This window comes from Pipistrellus hanaki (genome assembly GCF_964339955.1).
Source record: "Pipistrellus hanaki genome assembly, chromosome: 12".
Taxonomy (NCBI): Eukaryota; Metazoa; Chordata; class Mammalia; order Chiroptera; family Vespertilionidae; genus Pipistrellus; species Pipistrellus hanaki.
The window spans coordinates 37,472,834-37,494,507 of NC_140514.1; the positions used below are offsets into that span (position 1 = coordinate 37,472,834).

At 49.7% G+C, this 21,674-nt stretch overlaps 1 protein-coding gene across 5 annotated transcripts in view; it reads right to left on the reverse strand.

The window, feature by feature from the left end:
• The window catches only part of ASPRV1 (aspartic peptidase retroviral like 1), a 157,513-nt gene that overhangs the window by 44,607 nt on the left and 91,232 nt on the right, over positions 1–21,674 (reverse strand). The window contains exons 7-8 of one of the 5 annotated variants that reach the window (XM_084901233.1): positions 12,991–13,159; positions 420–4,613 (exon numbers count right to left, since the gene is read on the reverse strand). The exons of 1 other annotated variant lie outside the window; for it this stretch is intronic. In XM_084901233.1, the coding sequence (XP_084757359.1) occupies positions 964–1,737 (774 nt within the window). In that variant the 5' untranslated portion in view covers positions 1,738–4,613; positions 12,991–13,159 and the 3' untranslated portion in view covers positions 420–963. Of the gene's footprint in view, positions 1–419; positions 4,614–5,737; positions 6,451–11,532; positions 11,625–12,990; positions 13,160–19,720; positions 19,799–21,674 lie in introns of those variants that run through there. 3 more of the 5 variants (XM_084901234.1, XR_014796531.1, XR_014796532.1) reach the window with 3 other exon arrangements.

Genomic DNA, 21,674 nt, shown 5'->3' on the forward strand with positions numbered 1-21,674 from the left:
GCAGCTGATTGATGATTCTCTCTCATCAATGTTTCTAACTCTTCTATCCCTCTCTTCCTCTCTGTAAAAAAAAATCAATAAAATATATTTAAAACAAAAAAAATAACTTTAGGGTAACTTTTGGGTACAAGGGGCAATAATATTGCTATAATATTGTAGTTTGAAATGATGAGAGGATTTATGACTCCATTAGAAATGATGGTAGGCATTATGGAGAAAATAAGTCAAAATATTTGAAATTGAGGCTGTCATAAAATCCAAGATACATAGTCACCGTCTATGTATTCTCCGATATCCAGGGTAGACACTCGGTAAATGCTGGAATCTTCCTTCTGTTTGACATTTACACCCTGTTTTCCTCACCCTCTCACATCCATCCCATTCCATCCCCAATCAACACATGATGTGGTTTTGCCATGAGTCAATCTTTATTGGGTTTGGAAGTAATGAGTTATTGGCACAAGGCTCCATGGGCTTCAAAGTAAATGACAGAAGGAAGTATACATCACGCAGGTGGGAAGGCCGGACAGGCAGGAGTCCCCGAGGACTGAGAGGACCCCGCAGCCAGCCCAGCGGACGGAGCTGCCCAGACCTGAGGAGAAGCAGCCCTGTCTCGGGGTCTAAGAGGTCCTCTGGTCCTCTCTCAAAGATGATCAGTTCTAGCCTCCATGGAACCTTCTTCCAGCCTTTGAGTCTTTGCCACCAATAGCAGCTTGGCAACCGTGAGGACCCTCTGTCCCTCTGAGAAAGCCAGCCTGCTCTCCCTCACCCGTGCAGTTCCCAATGGAGCCTCCCCCACCAGGGCAGATCCAGGTCCCTGCAGAGGGAGGAAGGGATGAGTGGAGGAGGGAAGGAGTTGGTTTTAGAGGGTTGGCCACGCCCAGGGATCCCCTGAGGACCTGCCCGTCCCTCCTCTGTGGTGGGTCTTCCACCAGTATTGGGGGGTGAGGGAATGGGGGCTTTTCAATAGGAGGGCTGCTGCCCCTCCTCTGAGGGCTCCTCCTCTATGAGCTCCAGGTCAAACTCATCTTCCAGGGACCCTCCAACTGGCAGGAGGCGGAACTTCTTCCCCTTCAGGGTGCACGTGCGATGCTCGAAGTCCAGGACGGCGTTGTGGTCCTGGAGCACGTCGGTGCCGATGATGGCTTCCTCAGCACTGGCGTTGGCCACCAGGAACTCTGCCTTGAGCTTCAGTTTGCCCAGCGACACCACCGTGTCCCAGATGCCCAGGATCTTCATTTCTGCCCCGTTGGCCACTTTGACCACGTTCTCAAAGGGCCGAAGGGTGTCCAGGTCCCCATCCGTGACCTCCTCCCACAGGTTCGGGTGGACCACAGACACCTGGGCCCCGGAGTCCACCAGGAACCTCACGGGCACTTTGCCAATTTTCCCCTTGAGGTAGTAGCCCTTACCCATGCTGTTGGCAAAGACGATCTCCTTGGGCAGGTGGCTGCGGGCGGCGGCGGGGCCCCCGAAGGTCTTCAGCAGGGCATCCTTCACGGCCAGGTAATCCCCCTGGTCCTCGGGGCTGAGTCCATCGTAGGCCTTCAGGGCGTCCCCCCTGAGGGACTCCTTCAGGAACCTCAGCTGGGTGGCATGGTCCCAATTGTTGAGGTCGTTGATGACCTCGAAGCGGTGCAGCCAGAGGTGGGGGGCTATGTTGGCTCCGTTGAAAGGCTCCGGGATGAAGGCATGCTCCCGGCGGCCGCCCTGGCTCCTGGATCCGCTCCCGGCCATCCCTCTGCTCTTGTCTGGAACGGCAGCAGCAACCCACGCCAAGAAGAGAAAGCCACAGAGCAGTGACGGCGCAATCACGCTGGAGAACAAGGCCTCTTAAACAGAGTTGCTGAGATGCCGGCCTGGGGCAGGCAGAAGGGACCAGGTGAGGGTTGTCTGCCGAACTGCTGGCTGCAGAGGTGGCTACTGTGGCACGCTTGCTCTGCAGAGCCTTTTTGATGCCTAGCCTGGCCCCCGGGCTCCCCTTCTCCTTTGTTCTAGAAGCTCCGCCCCTGCTTGTCCTGCCCTCCTGCCAGCATCCTGCCCAACGAGCAGGATCAGTGCCTCGCCCTTCTACATCCATCCATGAGACTGGCACAGGCCAGCCCACGTTGCCAGCCTCAGTCAGAGGGGGCCTATCAGGTACCCTCCCCAGACAGTGTCCCAGAATAACACATGAGGACGCAGAAGATGTTATGACATCCAGGTGTTGGTCATCAGCTGGAGAAGGAAGGGGGAGGCAGGGATCAGAGGCCCATCAACCTTCAGACTGAGGGAACCCTTTGCCCTCAGCCCCAGGTGACCACTGTGAGTGGTTAAAGGAAGGGGCTTTCATTAGCTGCACTCCTACTAAGTGTGAGCATGGGGAAGGGGTTTTCTCATACCTTCTGAACCAAGTGTGGAATCCTATAAGATTCCCCAGAGAGGGAGACAGAAGAGGGTCCCAGGTTCATGAATGCACAAACAGTTTTTAAATGATGGGGCACACACACAGCATTTTCCATGAACTCAATTGCTGCAATAATTTCCCCTCGTTGATCACATCTAATTCAGAGTCAGATCTCTTCCAGGCTGACCTTAGCCCTTGTGCCCTCACCAAGTCCCTGAGTGGGCTGGTGCAGACCTTGAACTCTGGGAGTGAACACCGGAAGCCGGTGCCGGGATCCAGCTCCAGCTCTGGGTGTGCCACGTGTGTTGTCTCCTCTCGATGGCCCCTCTCAACTTCCAGGAACCTCCAAAGAGACCCTTCTCTCCCTTCCCCCACCCCCCACACACCTGATTATTTATAAAAAGAGCAGCCAGGGAATTTTACTCCCATCTGTTCCCAGAAGGGGGAAGTCTGCCATGTTGGTGGAGCTTTGGCCGGAGGAGGTTGGGCTATGTAAGCTCCTGCTGCGAGGGTCACCCCATGGATGCTCAGAAGGTGGGTCTGTGGGCCCCAGGGCTGGAGCCTGACTTGGGCTTGTGCAGGGAGATGGGGGCTGTTTCGGGGGACCCACTCCTATGGCCCCTTCGAATGACACCTCCTCTATGAAGCCTTCTACCCAGCCGAGGGTGTGTTGCAGTGTGCTGTGCTGGTTTATTCACCAGCCTGTAAGGCTCACACATGTCAGGCAGGTGTGACTCTCTCTAGCCCCCACGGAAACTTATTCTGGGGTCAGCAGGTGCTCTCTGCTGGCTCGAGGCCTGGCCGAGTGCTCTCACCACACAGGAGAGATAAGACAAGAACCAGAGGCATATCTGTGGCTCTGTGCTGTTTTCCTGTCCCGTGGCCTATTCCTCACTGGCTTCCTGTTCCACTCATCACCTAGGAGCTGGCTGAATCCAGGGGACCCTGGCCTCCATCCTGCCTGGAGACAGTTCCAGGTTCCTGACTCTGAGGAAAGACCCTCAACCCTGCTACTGTCTTCACCCCTTCCACCTGACACGGTGAGCCAGCAGACAGGCAGCTGGGTCAACACCTCTCACCACAGCTGCCAAGCTAAGGTGGGGCCATTCCAGGAGCCCAGAGGAGGGGGAAGTGAAGTCACTGGGAAGGTGTCAAGAGCATGTGGGTCTCTGAAAAGATTGCATAATAAAATCCTGCACCAGAGAATGTCCCGGCCACACGCAGGACCAGGAAGCCCCTTCCGCAGGTGGCCTTCTGCGGACAGACTCCCAGCCCCTGGAATGGGCGTTGTTCTGTGGCCCAGGGACCTGACTAGTGGCTTCCTGGCTCCCTGGTATTTGTCACCCACACATACCTGGTCCCTTGGCGGTGAGAATGAGTGAGGAGGCTGACATGTGACCAAGGAAGGTGAGAGGCAGGGTGGCTAATCAGCTGGCGAATTAGAACTGCTAGATGCCCCAAACTGTGGCTCTTCAAACCACACTAGGAGGAGGCAGCCATGGAACTTGGGTTGTGGCACTCCACTTGATTGGGTTTGGTGTACATTTTGGCAAAGTCATTTCCTATCCATCGCCTCATTGAGCTTCATAACAACCTGTGAGGCAGACCCGCCCACCCCCCTCTAGGGTCTGAAGCACAGGGAGCCTGAACATCTGGATGGCTTGCGTCAGGCCCCAAGATGCCCAATGCATGGAGAAGGGCTTTCTGTAAATAAAACCTGGGAAGTGGGCATGCTGGGCTCAGGGAGGTGTGCAGCGAGGGCCTGGGGGCTTGTGCTGTTGAGGGCCTCTGACGGGACAAAGATCTAATGAGCAGTAAGTAAGCAAGAGCTGATTGTTGAGTCAAGAATTTTGTGAGCCAGTTGTTAAACCAACTGATAGCTTTGTGGAAGTATTTACACCACAGAAATTGGCAAATTCTAAATTAAGACACCCCCCAAGCCGGAATCCAATTTATCATCACACCCCTGCATGTTTTCCGTCTCCCTCCTCTTCGTCCCCCCACCCCCATCCCGACTCTCCCTGGCAGGCAAAGCCCCATGGCCAGTGCCTAACAAGTTGGTAGCAATCTCCACTCAGGCCTGGCCATTTATTGAAATCCTCTCTCTAGCCTAGCTTGCCCCACGTCACTCACAAACTTTACACTTCTGGGTCCCTTGGCTTGAGACAGGGGGCCTTTTGCAGGGAGGTCCCCAGGCTGGGGGTTCACACAGTCCCATCTGGGATCCCTAAAACAGAAGCACACGGAGCTGGTGGTTACCAGGAGAGCTGGGATGGGCTGAGTTTAGGGTCTAGTCTCTGACTAGGGTCAGAAACAGGGTGAAGTAAATTCTCAAGTTCCCTTAACCCTTGGGAGGTGCCCACACATGGACCACCCCAAAACCACTCAGGTACCTCAAAACTGTCGTGCTACTGCTACACTGGTTAGCTAAACCAGCTGGGGCAAACCAGGTGTCACCTCCCAGAACCTCAGAAACCGTGGCTAATTATTGACAAGCATAGATAGGTATTGGGCAGGAACACCCTCATTATTACCCATTAGCATCTCCTGAGTGTGTTCTGAAGCAGGCACACGGCACTTAAGCCGAGAGGAGGAAAACCAGGACAGTAAACAGGAAGGACTGAGGGAGTCCCCACCTCCACATCCCCTCACTGAGATCGCGAGGCCGGGAACTCTGCCTGCACCACGCGGCCCCAGCTTCCCAGCGCCCCTTCGCCTCTTCTCCCCCTACTCCCACCGCCCCCCCCAGGACAGGGCCCCTGAGAACTGAAGCTCTTGGTGGGCAATGAGGATGCGTCTTCTCTGTGCTGTTTGCTGCCTGACGAGCACCGAGGGCACTGGTGTGGGCAGGAGCCTGAGCTTTCAAGTCCTGAGGGTGGAGGCAGGGCCCAGCGATGCAGGGTGGGCTGGGAGGGGACCTGGACATTCTCAGGACGTTTTTTTTGTTTTTTGTTTTTTTTTAGCAAAGAGCTGAGAGACCTTATGGATTTGGGTGCCCCGGTGAGGCCCAGGCTGGAACAGAGGGAGGGTTGGGAAAGGTACAGCAAGTCCTACAGGGCACAGGCTCATGAGGAGGATGGGGAGAGGGGGAAGGGAATTCTGGTCAAGGGCACATGCCCGGGGTTGCAGGCTCAATCCTCAATGCAGAAGGCAGTCGATCAATTATTCTCTCTCATCATTGATGTTTCTGTCTCTCTCTCCCTTTCTCCTCCTCCCTGATATCAATAAAAATAATTTTAAAAATAAATAAATAAATAGAATAGAAATTATCAGATTTGTATGGAACCACAAAAGCCCCCAAATAGTCAAAACAAATCCTAAAAAAGAGCGAAGCTGGAGGTATCACACTACCTGACTTCAAATTAGACTGTAGAGCATGATAATTGAAACCGCATGGTATTGGCAGAGAAACACACACAGAACAACAGGAAGTGCAGCGTCTCCATTTGACCTGTGGATCACAGGGGCCCTCACTCAGAAAGGTCCAAGCTTGGTCTGATGCTCTGCTATAGCTGTCTTGAAATTCCCAATAATTTGTTTTTATTTATTTACTTATTTTTAAATCCTCACCAGAGGGTATTTTTCCATTGATTTTTAAAGAGAGTGGAAGGGAGGGAGAGACACAGAAAGAAACATCGATGTGAGAGAAACACACCGATTGGTTGCCTTCGGCAGGTGTCTGAACGAAGGCTGGGGATTGAGCCTACAACTGAGGCATGTGCCCTTGACCGCAACTGAACCCGGGACCCTTCAATCCACAGGCCGATGCTCTATCCATTAAGCAAAACCCTGGGTGAAACTCCCAATGATTTTGAATAAGGGGCCCACACTTTTGTTTTGCACCAGACCCTGTAAATTATGTGGCTGGTGTCTCCAACCAACCTAATGGGGACTTCCCTTCACACACACACACACACACTCACACACACACACACACACACACACACTACAAACGCACATACACACACAATACAAACATATACACTCCCTACTACTATATACTGTGCACATGTAAAACACATATACACACACAGTCACTACAGTTCACAGTTCAAAACAGCTGAGAAATTGTGTAACCTGCATATAGATTCAGCTCCCACGTTTCATTTTACATATTTATTTGCGCACATTTACATTGAGCATTAAAATCATATTTATTGGAGGCACCTGCTGTTTATTAGCCTCTGGGCACACTTGCTGGCTCAGAAGACTAGGCAGGTCCCCATCACCATGGCTTACAAGCCAATGAAAACAGGATGCAGATGTTTAACCGCCCAGTCTTGAAGAGTTTAAGACCAACGTGTATGTGCAGGTCGACCACTTGAAGCAGACCCATTACAGCCACGCAGCTTTGAAAGGGGGTCATCTGCCACCTGCCCTCCCACGGTGTGGGGCCAAGGACAGGATTCCTCCATTGTTGCCACCTCTGGGCACTCGCCACCGCGCGAGGGGTCCCACTTGTCTACACAGCTCCCACCCAGCCCTCTGACGCCCCAGCCCGGGGTTGGTGTGAGTGTCCCAGGAGCTGGGTCACAGCGGCTCCCAGCATTCTGTCAGCGGTTACGGCCTCGGCTCCTCAAGCTGAAAGGAGGAGCAAAGGGGTGACTTCTGCACAGAAGTCCCAAGGACGCATATGAGAGCCCAGTGAAGGCTGGTGGCTCTGACCAAGGCACGGCGTGTGGGAAACCCAAAGCAGTAGCAGGTCCCTTACTCCCCAACCACAAACCCGACCAACCAGCGCCACTGTTCCCCAGCAGAAATGACGGCCAAACGCACTTGGGCAAGACAGCTTTGTCTTAACTGGTCCCTTTCTTGGTTCCTGCCACAGCCTCGCTGACACAGGCTGGCCTCTGGCAGGGCCTTTCCTATTCTCCATTGTCCCAGAGGCTCTTCCTCCCATTTGGGTTGCCACCCATTTCAGAACTCCTACCCAAAGCGGCCCAGCTCAGCCCATCAAAGGCACCCCCCGTCAGCTGGCAGCGAGATGCTCGGTGCTAATCGTGGCCCTGGAGGGGCCTGGAGTGTTCAGGAAATAGTGATCCTGGGCCCTCCTGCCACAGCCAGCCCTCCAGGGCCAGGGTCAGGGCCAACAGAGAGTGGGCCAGAGCAAGTTGCTGACTAACTCCCTAGCAGCCCAATATGCCAAAACCGGTTCTTTCCCTGTTTTTATCTATCAATCAAATCTGAAGATTACTTAAGGTGTTCTGAAGGCCGTCCCACTCCTCTCCTCACAGCCCAGCCCTGTAAATTGGGCTTCCGCCTTCTTCCCAATTCCTAATGCCCTCACCCTAGACCAAGCCCTCATCCCTTCCTGCTCCGGTTTCTGCCCGGCTCCCTCCATGGATGCCCAGGGTTCTGCGTGGCCAGAGGAAGAGCCTCTGCAGAGCCCCTTCCCCACTGAAGGTGGTACTTATTAGACAGACCAAACATCTCTGGAGACATTAACCCACTTCCAACAAACACTCCTGAAATTTATGAAATGTTCAGGTTATCAAAATATACAGACTGGGCAATCTTTAGATACAAGTGGGCTTCTAATGACACTAGGGAACTTGGCTCAGAGCTAGACCCATGGGAGACTTTTGTCCAACTTAAAATACCTCAAAGGCAGCTTTGATCTAATCCTGAAATAGTTTAATTGCCGCTAATGCTAACTGGTATTGTGAGCAATGCAAACATATAAAATAACCTCAACATGAAGAACTGCTTCGTTTGAATCCATTGCCAACTTAGCTTTGCTCCTAACTTACAGAAAAAGGGGGACAAAGCAGGGCCCCTCCCTCTGAAATGTCACAGTGGTCTTCCTTCGTTACCAACCAGGAGAAGTAGAGGGAGGCAGGAATGGGCAGAAGAAAAGAAACAATTTCCATGTATGGAAATCTCCAGGTTATTGGTAGCAACAGTAATGAACATTTATTGAGTACCTACTATGTGCCAGACACCATGCTGGAGGCTGTAAATTAGCATAAGGCACTCTGAGAGTCTGCAGCACCGATGGAGATGAGCAATGTCAAATAAGTGGGTTGATTCAATTCCATACATATTTCTTAAGGCCAACTCTGCCTCGTGTAGAGCGGTGAGTCAGCCCTACGCCTCACCCTCACAGAGCGCTCAGGTGAGTGGGGCGATAGACTGATACAGAGGGACGGGTATGGGACATGGGCAAGATGGTTGCCAAGGAGCGTTGGGCAACTCAGCCCACCGGAAGTCAGCCGATGTTATCTAAGAAAAACGATGAAGCCAGTGTTAAAGGGGAGGCCTGCGATAGCACTGAACGTGGCTCCACTGCTGCTCATGAAGGGATTTGGGGGTGAAGGGATTTGGGGGTGAAGGCCATGGCACTGAGCTCCTGGTGCAGGCACATTGAAAGGACAGAGCTGAGGGCTGGGGTTAGTCTCTGGATAAAATAGTCCAGTTAAGAATATGTGTATAAGCCCTGGCTGGTTTGGCTCAGTGGATAGAGTGTCGGCCTGTGGACTGAAGGGTCCCAGGTTTGATTCTAGTCAAGGGCACATGTAGGGAGTGTGCAAGAGGCAGCCGATCAATGGTTCTCTCTCATCATTGATGTTTTTATCTCTCTCTCTCCTTCTCCCTTCTTCTCTAAAATCAATAAAAGTATATTTTTAAAATAAATAATAAACAAATAAATAAATAAAAATATATTTTAAAAATATATGTGTATAAGTATAGGGAAATAAACTGGGAGGAAATACACCAAAACAAGAACAGTACTGGTTTTGGGATAGTAGAATCACAAATGATCTCAATTTTCTACTATATACATTTTGAGAATATATTCTTTACTAGTAATAAGAAAACAGCATTTAAAAATATTTTAAAAATTGTTCCTGCAATTTTCTGTAAGCTTAAAGTTATTTCCAAATAAAAAAGTTTTTAACCAGAGGTAAATGCATCCGTTCAATTTTGCTCTGAACCTAAAATTGATCTAAAAAATGAAGACTGTTAAAAAATGTTTTTAAGTTCTTAAAAAGGCAGTTAAAGTAGATCAATAAAATAGTAAACAGATGCTTAAAGAAGGTGTTATTAAATAACATTAACAATAGTAATATCTTTGAAGCTAAATGACGGGTATAAGAGGGATGTTCATTTGCATTTCCCACAACTTTTGGGTGTGCTTGAAATTTTTCCAGAGTAAAAAGTAAAATAATAAGTAAACAAAACTCTGTGCCAAGACCCTGCCTGGCCTGCCCAGTTCTAGGCCTGCTGCATGCCACCTGTCCACGGCCCCAGAACTGCTCTGTACTTATACACATACCAGGCCAGGCCGCCTCAGCCACGTCTCAGTGTCCCTGCTCGGTGTCTGCCCCAGTGCCCCATCACAGAGATTCTCAGTGAACTCGGCTGCAGCACCGGCCTGCACCCTGGCCCCAGGCCCCAGGTGGGCACCCAGCCCTCAACCATGGCCGCAGCACCAGCCCTGACCTATAGACCGCCCCTCCTGCCTGGGCTCCCACCCAGCTTCCCAGGCAGGTCTCCCTGTCCCGTACCCTCTTTCCTTCATGGGCTCCCCTCTCTCACCCGAGTCAGCATGCCCCAATCTCTCACAGCTTAAAAACGAAACCCTTGGCATGGTCCAGCATCCCCCTCAGACAAGGACTATTTCACTCCTCTTTCCAGTCAGTTTCCTACAAGGGCCAGCTTGGGTGCTCCACTGTGGGCCTGTGGGGGCTGATATCCAGCCTCCACCCCTCTCCCCGAGCCCGAGTGCTGGCAAGAGGGTTTGATCTGCCTGGAGGAAGGCGTGTCCCTCTCTAACTCGCACAAAGGCACCATATGGTCTACATGAGCCCTGCTCTCTCCCTCTCAGGGTGACATCTCCACTCACTGCCAAAGCCCCGGCTCCTGCCACACCCTCCACACACCCGTGCCAGGGCACCTGTGTCCTCCCAAGGCCACATCCCACGGCCCCTTCAGGAATTTGATTTTCTGAAGCATCTGCATTGCTGTGTTTCCTCCTCGGTCTTTTCTGTCCTCTCCCCCCCACCCCACTTGGCTTCTGTGACCCAAGTTTCTGGATCTTGTGAAGGGATTAAGAAGCATAAATAGATATACAAAATAGTCATGGGGATATGAAGTACAGCACAGGGAATATAGTTAATAATGTAACACCTATGTCTGGTGCCAGGTGGGTCCTGGAAATATTGGGGGAATAGGTGTAAAGTATGTGATTGTCTACGCTGTACACCTGAAACTAACACAAAATAATAATGAATGTATACTATGACTGAAAAATACAGTTTTAAAAAATTAAACAATAAAAAGACCACTTCCCTCAGTCTTTCTTGGGCTTTCCCTCATCTGTCTCCCTGGCCTAGCCCCGCTCCTCTGTTCCAGCTGCCCACTGCCACGTCCACCTACAAGTGTGGCTTCAGTTGAAAGCGTTATCTTCTCCCCAGTCCCTCTCTGCCTCCTCTGTTCTTCATCTGGGCAAAAGGCACCGCCATCTAACCGGTTCCCCAGTCAGCACCCCCGGAGCCACCCTGACCTCCCTCCTCTCACTGCCCTGTCCAATGAGTAATGGGTGGCCACGTCCTCCTGAGTCTCTCTCTCTCCCACCCTCCCTCTGCATCCCCACCGTCCTGTTCAGGCCCAGCTATTACAACAGTCACCCTGCAGGCCGCCCTGCCTCCTGGCCCTCTGCGTTAATCCACTCCTCAGGGCGGCCCGAGTCCTGGCAAGTAAGTCTCTTCATGCCACTCTGCTCAACATTCCTCCGTGGCTCCTCAGCCCAAAAGCAAATCCTGACTCTCAAGATGGCACTGGAGGCCTCCTCCCTAGCTCATGGTCCACTGACGCTAAGTGGCCCATATTTCCCCAAACATGACAGGCTTTTTTTTTTTTTTGCTTTTTTTTTTCTGCCTTTTCACAAGCCACTCACTTGGCCAGGCGAGTCTTCCCCACACCCCAGTTCTCATGGCAAACCCCAGCTCTTCCCTCAGAAGTCAGCTAAGGTGTTACCACCTCTGGAAGTCTCCCGTGGTTTCTCCAGAAGACTGAGGGTCTCCCTCCCCTAAGCTGCCATCACAGGAACTGCAAGCAAGCTCCCGGACACCAGGTCCAGACCATTCTGAGCGGGAGCACTAGGTGTGCAAGTGTGCTCATCCATACCCAGGCCATCCTCCAAGCTCAGCAGTCGCTCGCTCCTGTGTGGCTTTGAAGGTCAGGCTCCACAGTGCTATTTTCGCTGGTTGACCAGTGGCAATTAAGTTTTTCTTTACTGTGATTACAGTAAGAAAGATATTTCTCACCCTAATCGGCTTGACTTGGTGGATAAAGAATCAGCCTGCAGACTGAAGAATCCCAGGTTCGATTCCGGTCAAGGGCATGTACTTTGGTTGCACGCACATCCCTGTACGGGGTATGCAGGGGGCAGCTGATCAATGTTTCTCATAGATGTTTCTAACTCTCTATCCTTCTCCCTTCCTCTCTGTAAAAAAATCAATAATATATATATATATATATATATTTTTTTTTTTAAAGGAGATATTTCTCATCATACTCCAGTATTCATATGCAATATATTAGGTACATATATCTATCTATAAATATACGTGCTCTTAATAATATATTCACATAGTATATATTATTAGTCTGTTATATCATAATTCTTGATCATATATTTAACATTAATACATTACCTATTATGTATTTAATATTTTATGTATACTTACTTTTGCATATAGCTGAAACAAAATGTATTTATTACATGCAATGTACTCTGACATTTTCTGTTTCGCTCCTGTTTATTAAATGCAGGTGATGACACTGAATTAAGCTCCCCGCCCACAGACTGCCCCGCCCACCTGAAGCCGCTGCTGTGGCCCACGGGGATCAGTAAGGGCTTCCAGCGGGAGCAGCGTGACGGAGGGGGATCAGAACGCATGTCTCAAACGTTCTAAAGTAGGGGTGTCGAACTCAATCAGAGAAGGGGCCAAAATCTAAAATCCAGCCTAAATCGCGGGCCGAATGGTTTACTGAACAGTCATAAACTGACAATGTCATAAACTGACAGCGGAGTGCAGTGATGACAGCGCGGTGCGGGCCACATTGCAAGGCCTGGCGGGCTGGATTTGGCCCACGGGTCTTGTGTTTGACACATGTGTTCTAAGGGAAGGCGCCAATTTTGTAAATTTCCAATCTGTCTTGTATTTTACTTTTAAAAAACATAATAAAAATGAAATACTGAAAAATAGAAGAATAAAGATACGTTTTAAATGCAAGCCCTGGTTCGTATTACTAGCTGCGGTAGGCCCTGTGGAGTGGCAGCAGGAGCGTGCTGGGCGGTGCACACCAGGAGGGGCCAGAGGCATGAGGCGGCTTTGCCAGTCCTTTCGATGCCCAAGTGCCACACCGGCCCTCCCTGTCTCTGTCCTGAAGCCATTCCAGGGCCAACAGTCTAAGGGGCTTTACTGAGGAGAAGGGGCTGCAGTGCAGTCTCCTGCTTTGTCAGGAGGGCCAGCTGCCTGAGTTCGAATCCTGCCTCAGCCACTAACTGGCCGTGACAGTGGATAAAGGACTTAACCTCTCCACGCCTTGGTTTCCCCCCAGGATTGTCCCAGCAGATGAATAAAGCAAATCCGTACCTCAGGGCCTGGCCCAGGGCCAGAACGGGGTTGACACCCGCCTTCTAGATGTCATGGTTATGATGATGCTGTCGTCGCTTGTCTCACAAGCCCCTCCTCTTGGTGCCTCATCCACCTCAGCTCTTTGCTTCTTCTCTGCCCCTCACTCAGAAGATGTTTGGCTGGCATCCTATGTGGCAGAGAAAATAGTATATAAATGAGTGTGCAATAAATTTTATTGACATAAAAGATGTTTAGCAATTTACAAATTGTATAGTACTCTTCACTGTAAATTGCATAGAGCAAATTGAGTCTTACAAATGCTTTCATTGATTTTTAGCGACATGCTGAATCCATACCCAACCTATAATTGACAAATGAGTGTAGTTCCTATGTAAATGCCAGTTGATAGTTTTATTTGTGGCAACTACTAAGAAAAAAAAATGATAGACACAAGTTGGAACTTCACTTGTTTGTCAGTGATGTGAGCATATTTTCACTGAATGAGAGCATAGTTTTTGGACACTGGAAGAACTTTGCCTCAATTTTTCTATGCAATTTACCATGTAGTGGCTACAGACACAATATACATTTAAGTTTAATGTGCATTAACATTTTCTCTATAACTTTCTTAAGTCTAGACCAGTGATTCCCAAAGTGGTCTATATTGACCCTCAGGGGTCTATGACAACTTGCAAGGGGTCTACGTCAGCGGAAAAAAAATTTGGGGGTCCATGAAATGAAAATGGGGGTCCACGATAGTGGATCTCAACATACACTGATAGTACCTATTTACTTACATCATATTATCTTATAATATAAAAACATATAAATTATTTATAAAAGTACCTATGAAGTAAAAAATTTATTATATATGTTTATAAAATTGTGTAAGTTGTAGGATAAAAACCTGCACATAATGATATACCAGTATCATCTTGTTACAAGCATACGAGCAGTAAACATTCTTGCCAATTTTTGTCTCAAAGCTTCGCAAACTTGCACCGACTTGTTCAATTCGTCACTCTATAAATATGAATGTGAGAAAAATACGTTCATTCGTTTCCTGAATCTTGAATAGGAAAGTGCTGAGAAAATATTTAAAAAATATATAAACTGGTAGTTTATCATACAAATTATAGTGAATCAGTGTTATTTTGTTTGAGAATGCCGGAGAAAAGTAGGTACATTATTTTTTATTAAATTTTAACACTAAACTTCACTACAGTTAGAAATTTACAAAAAAATCAATATCAGGTAAGTAGGGGGTCTACCCAAAACCGAAAAACATGGCAAGGGGTCTACGGCACAAACAAGTTTGGGAACCTCTGGTCTAGACAGTCAACAAACAATAAATCAACCCCTGATGTGTGAGGTTTGCAAACTTCTATGGTGTAAATATTTCCACCTGACCAATTTCAAGCTATTAATATGATGTCCTGAATGCAGAGTTGGGAAGGACAGCATAGTAACACATTATATAGAACAAGAAAGGAGAGTGGTTCAGGGAGGAGAGGGTGCTTCGCACATACCAAGTGTGGCAAAGATCGAGAAGTACCCGAGGATTTTAGCAATGTGGGGTCCACTGGTGGCCCTGGTGACAGTGGGTGAAGGAAGTGTGGCTGGCGAGGAAAAGTGCAGGGCAGCGAAGGGAAGGAGGAGGTTGGGAAACTGGGATGATGGCTACCAGGGCTGTGGGGTCCCTAGGGAGACCAGCAAGGGAATGGGCCCCCAGTCCCCCTGAAATATTTGCCTCTGGGCGGTGGAAGAACTGCCGTTATGGAGATGAGCCAGGACGCTAGGCTGGAAGGAGGCAGGCAAGTATTCGGACTGACCAGCCAGGAAGCCGGACTCTGGGAAGCAGGTGCCAAATGGAGTTAGAAGTACAAGAGTTCTCCTGGGGCGGTGATACCTGGGCGCGGGGAGCAGGAAGAGGCAGAGAAGGCCTTCAGGAGCAGAGCAGGCAGGACAGGCAGGCCTCTGGCCTAGGGCAGCAGTGGCCGAGCCCTCACACCCTGCCATGCTCACTGCTGGCTGCAGCTGACGGGCACATACCCCCCACCCAACCTCTCCGGTTCCCTCTGGCAGGGAGGACTGAGCAGCACTCCCTCCACAGCAGGGTGCTCCCCGCCTGGTTACCTCTGATTTCCCAGAGAAGCGGGATTTGGATTGTTGCCCAAGGTATAGCGTAGAGATGACATATACGGGTAGATGACAACAGAGGAGGCTTGGAAGAATCCTAGGGAAGCAGAGAGGCTGAGGCTGGCTGGCTGAGGTCTGGCTGTGAACGGAGGCCTAGCGTGTGTGGCAGCTCCACTGGGGAGGCAGGGGTGGCAGAAGGTTGATGGGACCCAGAGCTGAGATAACCAAGCCCGGTCAGGGGCAGTGGCAGGACAGAGGAGAGAGGGGTTGGCCGGTTTGGGGCAGACGTGAGGGAACAGGTCTGGGCCTCCAGGAGAGGGAGGTGAGGACAGGCTGGAGGGGAGGGTGTGGGGAAACCCCAGGTGGAGGGCAGGGGTGGTGGGAGGTGTGGAAGAAAACTCTGGCGAGGAGAAGCCTGGGATCGGAAAGCGAGGACTCTGATAGAACAGGTATGGGCATTGACAAGGTTAGGTGGTCAGGAGGGCATGGAGCCATGAGGCCAGGCTGTGCTTAGGATGTGGGGTCATGGGCTGGTGACATCCCTGCCACATCCCCTGTCAGCTAGCAGCCCTGTACCCCTGTGTCTGAGCCCCCAGAGTTCATGGGGACAGAGCTGGACCTCAGGCACATGCCTGGCAGCTCGCTCAGCCTTTCACGAATTAGTAAATTTGAAAACACCCGAAACCTCTTGAGGAAAAGATTGTAGCCTTTGAATTTGCCAAGAGACTTTGCTATCAGATTAGTGATAGAGGCCAAGTCCATGGTTTTCTCTCTGTGATTCCACATTTTCGTTGGTAAAATGGGGGCCTTGCTGAGTGATAAGGGGAAAGGAGTGGAGTAAAGGAGACACGAGCCAGAATGCCCCTCCTTGTGCAGGCACCGAGTGGGTGCCAAAGATTATTTACCGAAAGACGAGTCAGAGGAACGTGAAGGAACAGTGAGACTGCCTATTTGATGTCCCCTTCTTTTCCCTATGGTTAATGCACTTGCTTTGGGGCTGAGCCTGGGTCCATTTCTAGACGGCCTGGGGCCACAGGCATACGCTGGGGACTGCACACCTCAGGGCACAAGGGCAGATACCTGTCCTTACTCAAAAGCTACAGGAAGTTGCTAAATGGGCCAAAAGAAGAACCAGCTTGCTTACTGCTCTCTGCTCTCTCCCCACACTCCACTGTTGCTTCATTAGGGTCAAAGCAGGCAAGATAAAATCTGTCCGACTCACAGCCCAAAGACGCAGGAGTGAGAATTGTGGCCCGACTGCAGCTCGGCCCACCCAGGACCCCTCTGCCAATGGGCCATGGTCTCTGGGCTTCCCTATTCTGATCTCTCGTGAGATCCAAATCTGCTTTTATTTCTGGATGGTGGATCTCCTCTGACAAGAATTTGGGTATAAGTCAGGGAGGGTGGGAACCCACAATCCCCCCACCGCTGCTCTCAGCCACTGGCTTCACAGAGGGGCTGCGGAGGCCAGGCCCAGCCGCACAGCGTCTCACTCACTCCAATCTGATCTTGGCTGGGCGGCCTTCACCCCGACCCAACCCTGGGGGGGTCTGGAACAAGTCATGAGTCAGCCTCTGAGCCCTGTGGTTGAGTGGAAGCTCTCAGGCAGGCCATGGGACCCCCTGGAGACTCTCCTATCCAGGAGAGACTAAAACCAAGACACGTTCCTGCATATGAAACACTTCCTTCCTGGAACCTGACATGGGGCCTTTGCCCAGAGGTGTTTTTAATCATTATTGTTGAAATCTCTCCAGAATTATTTGAGTGAATGAATGACATGGACATTGAATCAGGAGTTTTCAAAACCTGTAAGCGTCTGAGTTAGAAAACCCTTTACCAGCCTCTTTTGTTTTGTTTTAATATATTTTATTGTTTTTTTACAGAGAGGAAGAGAGAGGGACAGAGAGCTAGGAACATCGATAAGAGAGATCAGCTGCCTCTTGCATACCCCCCAGTGGGGATGTGCCCGCAACCAAGGTACATGCCCTTGACCGGAATCGAACCCAGGACCCTTCAGTCCACAGGCCGACGCTCTATCCACTGAGCCAAACCAGTGCCGGCCAGCCTCTTTTGTTTCACTAAGAAACCCCACCTCACCTCACCAGGGGACACCATGGCAGACCCCTTCTCCCTGCAGGTTCAGCATGAGACACACACTATACACACACTACACACACACACGCACACACACACACGCACACACACACACACACACACACGCACACACACACACACACGCGCACACACACACACACACACACACACACACACACACACTGATGTAGCACGAACTGGACAAAAATGTAAGAATTCAATTTCACCTAATCATTTTTTTCATTATGGGATTTTCCAATGTCTCAAAATAAAATTACAACCCCAAGCAAGCCTATATAAGAAAACAACACAGAGACACTGGCAGCAAGCCCACTGTGGGCAGGAAATCACCTCAAGGGAAACTCTGCTCCCTCCACGGGTTCTGTAATCATTTCAGAGGTGTCATTCCTGCTCCTCCGACCACACCATAAGTTGTGTAAGATGTTATCGAAAGAGCATAGGGCTGAAAGGCAGAAATCTCAAGTTCCAAACCCACAGGGGCCTGCAAGTCACCGTGACCTTGGGTGAACCCCTGAGCATCGCTGGACTGTCCTGCCCAAGTGTGAAATGAAGGGTGGCCTTCAGAACTTCCGTCTGAGGTTCTCACTGTACACAAAGGGTCTGACCCGGTACTGGCGAGAGAGGGCTTAATGAGTACAAATGGGAAGAAATGGCCTAACAGGATTTTTGTCAGTATAACTCCAAACCTGGCTTAGATTTGGTTAAACAAGCTGCCATTTCCCAATAATTTCATCAGGAAAGTTGTATAAAATGTATCTTGAGAGGTCACAAGTCTTGGAATTTTCTCTTTCTTCAAGTCAATTTTTAGCCCCTGGGGTGAAGGGAGAACGAGTAGAAATTAGAAGCAGGAGTAACGATGGGACAGCAGGGGACCGATGTGACAGAATCATGGAGGGGAGGCTTGTTGGTGTCACTCTGAGCTGCACCATCCCAGCTGTCTTGGATCTGTCTCTAGATGTTGAGCCCCCCGTACAGGTCCCTGCCCCTGAGTGATGCATGGCAACAGTGGCATCTGTCTGCCCAGAGATTGGATGCAAACCCAGACACCACTTCCCTCCAAGCAGGCAGGCTGAGGCACTCCAGCACCACCTTTGCGTGAACATGACTAGCCACATGCCTGCACTGCTTTGGAGAGAGGACAGCCCTCTGCAGGGCAGGCACGCAGGTTGGGTCCCGGACCTTAGGCCCTGGTAGCAACTTCAGAACTCTGAGAAATGCTTGCTCTTGCCCTCAGAGAACCTCATCCCCATGGGGTTCTCCTGTTCCTCCCAATACTCCCTTCTCCATCTCTTCAGGACTCAGGGAACCTGGGAGTCTCTGCAGGAAGAGCTTTGAAGATGGTCACACGCTTGTCCTAGAATATTTGTCCTCTGAGTTCCTCTGACCCCCTGAGGGGACACAATCCAGAGGGCCACGCAGCTCAGCCTCAGAGTCAGGCCAGCTCTGTCCCTCACCTACCTTGTGGCTGTGGGAAAGCTTTCTGGCCTGTTTCCTCTTTCATAAAATGAAAACAATAGGGCCAACCCAACAAGCAATTATGAGGATTTAATGAGATAATGCATGGAGAGCACTTAGCCAAGCCCATAGCTAGCTCATCTTTACCATGGTGTTACAAAAACACTCTCACAGATTAAACCAACAATAGCCTCAGTAAAAATCTGTCTTCCTGGTCAGGTCACATGACTGGAAAAGGACAGGAACTCCAAAATAAAAGAAGCCTTAGCCTTCTCAGGAAGTGGCCAATTAATTGGAGGGCTGTGAGGGCCCACAGCTACTGTAGAGGTTACAGCACCCACCCCCCACGGCACAGCTGAGGAAACAGGCTGAGAGACAGTGGGTGACGTGCCTGAGGCTGCAGTGCAGGTTTGTGACAGTACCTGAACAGGCTACATATCTTCCTATTTCTCCTCGGTGTGGCCAGATTGTTTTCTCAGATATTATTTATGTTTAGATGGTTGAGTTTTCCTTTCCCTTCCCAAGCCAGGGTCTTGGACCGTCCTCTTTGAGTATCAGGACCAGACAGAAGCCGCCCCAGGCCCTTCTCTCCTTAATCTGTTTCCTGAGCCTGGGCTCCTAGGGGACTCTTAGAGGAGTGTCTTGAAGGTACCGTGGGAAGAAAGAAAGGATAAGGAGAAGGACCAGGGGAACAGAAAAAGGATGGAGACCCGGGTTCTGCACCTCCAGGAAGGGACAAGCCTTGGAGGTGGCACAAAGACCTCAAGCATAGCCCGAGGGCAGACCTTGCAGGGCACCTGGGACCATGAGAGTAGAGAGCCCACAGAAATGCTCCTTTTCTGGGCAGCCCCATAAGCCTCTTGGATTCTGTGTGACCCTTACTGAGAGGGAGCCTACACTCACCACAATGGAATTTCCTCCCCGTCAGGCAAGATGGGAGCTCAGGGTTGGAACGGAGTTGATCTCAGAAGCATTTCTTGCCCTCTTGGGATGGTGGGTTGATATTCATATGTCCACATAAGGCACTTCTCGGTTCCCGTTGCAACATTGTTCCCTATGATGTATGGTGCTTTACAAAGTACCTTCACAAATTGTCCATTTGGTCTTTGAGACTCGCCTGTTAACCAGATGAAAAACTAGAACTCAGAAAATGGACTAACTTGCTGAAGTTCACATAGATAGTAAGAGAACTAGGATGAAACCCTAAGTCTCCCAACTCCTGGACAGTGCCCTTTACAACACGTCACTGCCCACTCTGCACGGAGCCAGCTAGCTGAGCCCACTCTGTGTTGAGCATCCCTCACTGTCACCAGGTTCCACAGTCCACAGGCCTCAGTCCAGCTCCCTGGGTGTTCGCCTGACACTGACTGTATGTCAGCTTGAATGGAAGCTAAAGGCCTGGACACTGACAGAACCCCTAGAGCTGATTGGGAATTTTTTAAAATATATATATTTTATTGATTTTTTACAGAGAGGAAGAGAGAAGGACAGAGAGCTAGAAACATCGATGAGAGAGAATCATCGATCAGCTGCTTCCTGCACACCCCCCACTGGGGATATGCCCGCAACCAAGGCACATGCCCTTGACCAGAATCGAACCTGGGACCCTTCAGTCTGCAGGCCGACGCTCTATCCACTGAGCCAAACCAGTTTCAGCATGGGAAAATATTTTTAAAAACTACAACTGGCCAACAAATAAATGAAACAATTGGTAAACCCACTAGCTTAGAAATGCCCACTAGAGTTGTTATTGTTATTGCTGTTATGCCTATTAGGTTGGCAAAGTCTTTTTTCCCCTATAGTATCGGTGGGCATATAAAATAATATAACTTTTATACACACACATACATAAAGAGCCTTAAAAATATTCACAACCTAAATACAACATGATGTCTTGGAATGGATCCTGGAATGGAAAAGGGAACTGGTGAGAGTCAAATAAAGCCTGGAATTTCATCAGTAGTGGCATACAAATGTTAATTTAGTATTTTTGACAGCTACACTCTGGTTAGGTGAGATACTAGCTAGGTATACGGGAACTCTTTGTATTATCTTTATAAATCTAAAGTTCTTTCAAAACAAAAGGGTCAATTTTTAAAATATTCACATTCTTTTACCCAGAATTTCACTTCTAAGAATTTATCTCAAAACTTATCAGAGATATAGACAGACATTTATGTACAAGAATATTACACCACTTATGATAAGCATAAAAATGTGGAAATTCTCTGTGTCTAAGAACAATAGGTTGGCTAAATAAGTTACAATGAATCCAATGATGATAGAATGTGGTCATAAAGGATCACATTTTAATAATATTTATTAACACAAAAAAATGCTTACAATAAATGGTAATGTGAAAGAACTCTGCCACAAAACTATATATATTTTAAGCTCAAAATAATTTTAAAATGATGTACAGAGCAAGAAGAGAATATACCAATATATTAAAAGTATTTATTAATGGGTCATATAGAGTGAATTTTATTTTCTTCTGAATATATTTATATTAGAGGGTTAGTGGGTTGCCGTGGGTGTTAACTGCTGAGGGGGCTGCAGATCAGGCCAAGAAAGAGGCCTGGAGAGAGAAACCGGGTCTGATCTGTAGCCTCCGTGGCAGCTATTGATCAGCCCTTGCCTCTCTCTCTGGGCCCGGCCAGTAGTGCACCTCTCTTTCTCTCCAGGCCTCTGAAGGGACTGCTGATCAGCCCCACTTCTCTGATCAGGCCCAGAGATAGGCCCAGAGACACTGACTGGCATGGAAACCGACCAATCAGAACCTAATCTGTAATAACTGCAAAGCAGAATCTAAGGTGGGGGCTGAGGAGGAGTTTTAAGGCAATTGGGGGCAATATCAGGCCTGCAGGGGAGGCAGTTGGGGGCAATATCAGGCCTGCAGGGCAGGACAGCTAGGGGTGATCAGGCAGTCAGGCAGAGGCTGTTAGGGGTGATCAGGCAGGCAGGCAGACAGGTTAGGGGCAATCAAGCAGGCA